The 4,172-nt window shown below is 39.5% G+C and overlaps 1 protein-coding gene across 1 annotated transcript in view; it reads left to right on the top strand.

The window, feature by feature from the left end:
- Positions 1 to 3,698, top strand: part of Als2 (alsin Rho guanine nucleotide exchange factor ALS2) — a gene marked incomplete in the record, with an annotated part of 89,861 nt that extends 86,163 nt beyond the window's left edge. The window contains 3 exon segments of the mRNA XM_008842598.2: positions 1 to 137; positions 455 to 551; positions 3,418 to 3,698. Of these exon segments, the coding sequence (XP_008840820.1) occupies positions 1 to 137; positions 455 to 551; positions 3,418 to 3,456 (273 nt within the window).
- Between the last annotated feature and the right edge of the window lie 474 nt (positions 3,699 to 4,172).

The raw sequence follows: 4,172 nt of genomic DNA, 5'->3' as shown, positions 1-4,172 counted from the left end.
CCATCAGACAAACTTAAAGTCATCCAGCAAACTTTTGAAGAGATCTCCCAGAGTGTTCTGGCATCACTCCAGGAAGACTTCCTGTGGTCCATGGATGACTTGTTTCCTGTTTTCTTATATGTGGTACTGCGGGCCAGGTATCTAAGCTCTTCAACTTCATTATTTATTCTGGAATTATTTGTCATTTTGACAAGTCTGCTCTTTGTTTTTTCTGAACTGGTGATAGCAGTTTGCTCCCACTTCTGTTAACCATTCCACGGTGGCACCGCCTCTGTTCACCATTCCACGGTAGTATCACCTCTGTTCACCATCCTACAGTGGCACTGCCTCTGTTAACCATCCCACGGTGGCACCGCCTCTGTGTTAAGCTAGTCTCTCTCTCTGCCATCAGTGGATTCGAAGGGAGGGTCCACTTGGAAGCAGAACTGATTTGGATCTTTTTACTCTGGAGCAGGATTAGGAATTTGGGCTCTGAAGTACACCTCATTGAGGATCTGATGGACCCCTATCTTCAGCATGGGGAGCAAGGTATAATGTTCACCACCCTGAAGGTGAGTGTATTATTTAAGAACTTTTTTTTTTTTGGTCTTTTTGAGACAGGGTCTCCCTGTAGCCCCAGCTGTCCTGGAACTCATTATGTAGACCAGGCTGGCCTTGAACTCTCAGAGATCTGCCTGCCTCTGCCTCCCAAGTGCTGGGATTAAAGGTGTGTGCCACCACACCCAGGTTTTAATCTTAAAATTGCCCTTCATTTGCCACATTTTTCATTTTCTCCTCACTTTCTTTGCTTTTTGTTTTTGTTTTTGAGGGGACAGTGCTTTGCTGTGGCTTTTGTTTCTGAGATAGGTCTTATTCTGTGAGGGAGCCTGGCCCAGAACTCTCAAAGTTCAGTACAAACATTGACTACCTTAAAAGCACACATTATTGATATTAAAAGCATGGTAATATATTAGGACAAATCAGTTATTCTTCAAAGTACTAATGCAAATTATTCAGTACCTAGTATTCTCTGTAAATCATTCAAGTTATTCAAATCATTTTATTAAATCATCATAAATATTTAAATTTATTAAATATTTATTTTTATTTTTTAACTTTTTATATTGTTATTTTGCTCTTTTTGAGACAGGGTCTCCCTGTAGCCCCAGCCTGGAACTCACTGAGTAGACCAGGCTGGCCTCAAACTTACAGACATCCACCTGCCTCTCCCTCCAGAATGCTGAGAGTAAAGGCGCACACCACCATGCATATAAATAATTACAACTCTAGAAAAGAAACAGAAAGGATTCTTAGCGCACTAAAAAGTGCCAAATAGCAGAACTATTTTAGAGAGCTAAGGTAAGACACAGAAGGCACTACGTAAATAGTGGATCATATTCTGTTGTTTCTTTCCCTCATATTAACTGTCTAAGGAAGTTACAGCGAGGTTCTCTAATCTGGATGCCCTTTAGGGATTGTTAGAAATAATTTTCATTTCCCACTTTGGTTTTTCTTGGAATTTAGAAGAATCACTCTAAATATTATTAGAAGATAGCTAGAAAATGGCAGATTAGGGGCCAGCAAGATGGTTCAGTGGGTAAAGGCGCTGTTCATTTGTTAAGTTGGTCAGTCCTCCCAGTGACCCTGCATCAGATCTTACTGGCTCTCCAGAAAAAAAAAAAACAAGAGGAAAAAGACACATGAGGGGGTTGGGATGATGGCTGTTAAGAGCACTGGCTGCTCTTGCAGACGACCTGGGTTTGGTTCGCTGAGCAGCCTGACAACCTGAATTCAATCCTTGGGATTCACATGGTGGAAAAAAAGGACCAACTCCCAAAAGTTTTCCTCTGACCTCCACAGGTACACAGTGGCACATGTACTAAATCAATAAATGTAATTTTAAAAATTTTAAAGAAAATGGCAGATAAAAAAGACACTTCTAATAAAAGCTAGAGAATAGACCTACCTTACCAGTTAGTAAAATATTATCAAATTTACAATAATTAAGATGAAGTAATGTGTTATGGTCTATGAAAGGAGAGCACCCATATCGACAGCACAATAATAAAATTTTCACATGCAAAATGGGAACATCAAAAATGGAAAATACAGGGGTTGGAGAGATGGCTCAACAGTTAAAAACACTTGCTGTTCTTCAAAAGGACCCAGGTTCTATCCCCAGTACCCACTTGGCAGCTCACAGCCATCTGAAACTCCAGTTCCAGGGGTTCAAACACCCTCTTCTCACCTCTACACACTACACAATACAGGTGCACTTACACATGCAGGCAGTACACTCATACACATAAAATAAAAATAACAAAATATTTAGAAAAAATGGAAAATACAAATTAAAATTAGAGAAATTATTTGATAAATGGCAAAGTATTAGTTTATTAGGAGTTTTGGAAGAGGGGTAGTAAATTATACACTCAGGTTTATAGAAAAAGGAAAGACAGATCATTAAAATAACAAAAAAGTCCTCTAGGATTTAATGTCAGCTTTATAGCTTGAGTTAACCTTTTCAACTTTAAGCATTAATGTTTCTGTTACATACACTGAAAAAGAGAAGAAGCTAGAGAGAACATACTGGCTGCAAATTACTTTACTGGTATTATATGAGAGTACCAAGGGAAAAACTAGTAAGTTTGCATGTAGACAAATGCTTAAGCTCACTCAGAATCATGGTGCTGCAGGTTTAAGCAAGGTTGTACCTAAAATATTAGCCAGACTGCATCCAGTTTTACCCAATGCTGGTGGGTTTGCAGTGAAATCACATTTCCCATGTTGCTGACAGTGGGATAGACAGTGGTTACTCTGCTATGGTACTGACAATTGCTAGAGATGCTAATAACATTGCTGCCAACAACAGCGAAGTGGTGGTGGGGTGTAACTCAGGAACCCTCACTGCACTTTATCCTGAGGAATTGAATTCAGCAGTGGGAAACGTTGTGTATTACCCTGACATGATGTTCATTGTAGTGTATGATTCCAAAACCCCAGTACCTTCAGAGTCCCTGAAGATGACTTTGAGAAATACATTCCTGGAATTCTGACTTGCCAGGTCTGTAGAGACTCTCAGGTTCTGTGCTTATGAACTGTCTTGGGAACCCTGATAACACTTGTCCTTGTAACCTTTACAGTGTCCTGAGGGTCCAGTCGCTAGTGAGTGTTGTCCTGTTTCTGATTGGTAAAGACTATCACAAAGCTTATAGTTTCTTGTTTATTTTAGGACTAGAGGAGACATATATAAAATTTTTACCTATATTAATTGCAATGAGGCTAGATAGAAGACTTGGAGGGAACAGGAAAAAGTGTTAAGCAAATTTGCTAATCAAGGGATTTTCTTTCTTTAGACTCATATGCATTGCTTTTTAAAAAAATGTCATTTCTTTAAAAGTAAATTTGAATTTGAATTTGTTTTGAATTTTTTTTCAGGCATGTTACTACCAGATTCAGCGTGAGAAGCTTAATTAGGGTACATAACAGCTTGAAAACTGGATTAGCTACTGCGGAAGGCTACAGCACCATCCGGAGTCTTTATGGTGGAGAAAAAGAATGGTGTGGAGATTGGAAAGGACTTGTGTTATTTTTGTTAGTAATTTTTGAGCCTTACTAATAATTAGAGCCCTGAGTCCAGGTTTTTAAAAACAAAAAACAAAACAAAACTGTGCAGTTTAAATGAAGATGGAAAAGGAAGTAAAATCAGATTAAACCAGGCTCTGGTCTGTGCTGAGTTCTCAATATTCCATACACCTGCTACTTAGAAAAAGAGGCTGCTCTTTCAACAGTAAAATGTGTCCCCTACATGAATTTGCAAGAAAATTTCCAAGCACAGCTTCTTATATTAAAGAAACTGATAAGCAGGTGTGGTGGCACACGCCTTTAATCCCAGCACTGGGTAGGCAGCAGCAGGTAGATCTCTGTGAGATCAAGGTGAGCCTGGTCTTCATAATGAGTTCAAGGCCAAATGGGTTTACAACAAAAAAAAACAAAAACAAACAAACAAACAAATAAAAACCAGAAACAAGCTAGTGAATATTTCCAAGTTTCTGGTTTGCCTGAACCCATCTGCTCTTACCCAGGTCCCTTGGCAAGGCAGGCTGAACCAGAAGCTGTAGTAGCCATCTCTTGCCTTCCTAGACCCATCACCCACACATGCAGCATGCTGCTTTGCTGGTGGGTGAGAATGG

This window comes from Nannospalax galili, unplaced genomic scaffold, assembly GCF_000622305.1.
Source record: "Nannospalax galili isolate Female #2095 unplaced genomic scaffold, S.galili_v1.0 scaffold2150, whole genome shotgun sequence".
In the NCBI taxonomy this organism is placed as follows: domain Eukaryota; kingdom Metazoa; phylum Chordata; class Mammalia; order Rodentia; family Spalacidae; genus Nannospalax; species Nannospalax galili.
This window is presented reverse-complemented; position numbering and strand designations above follow the sequence as displayed.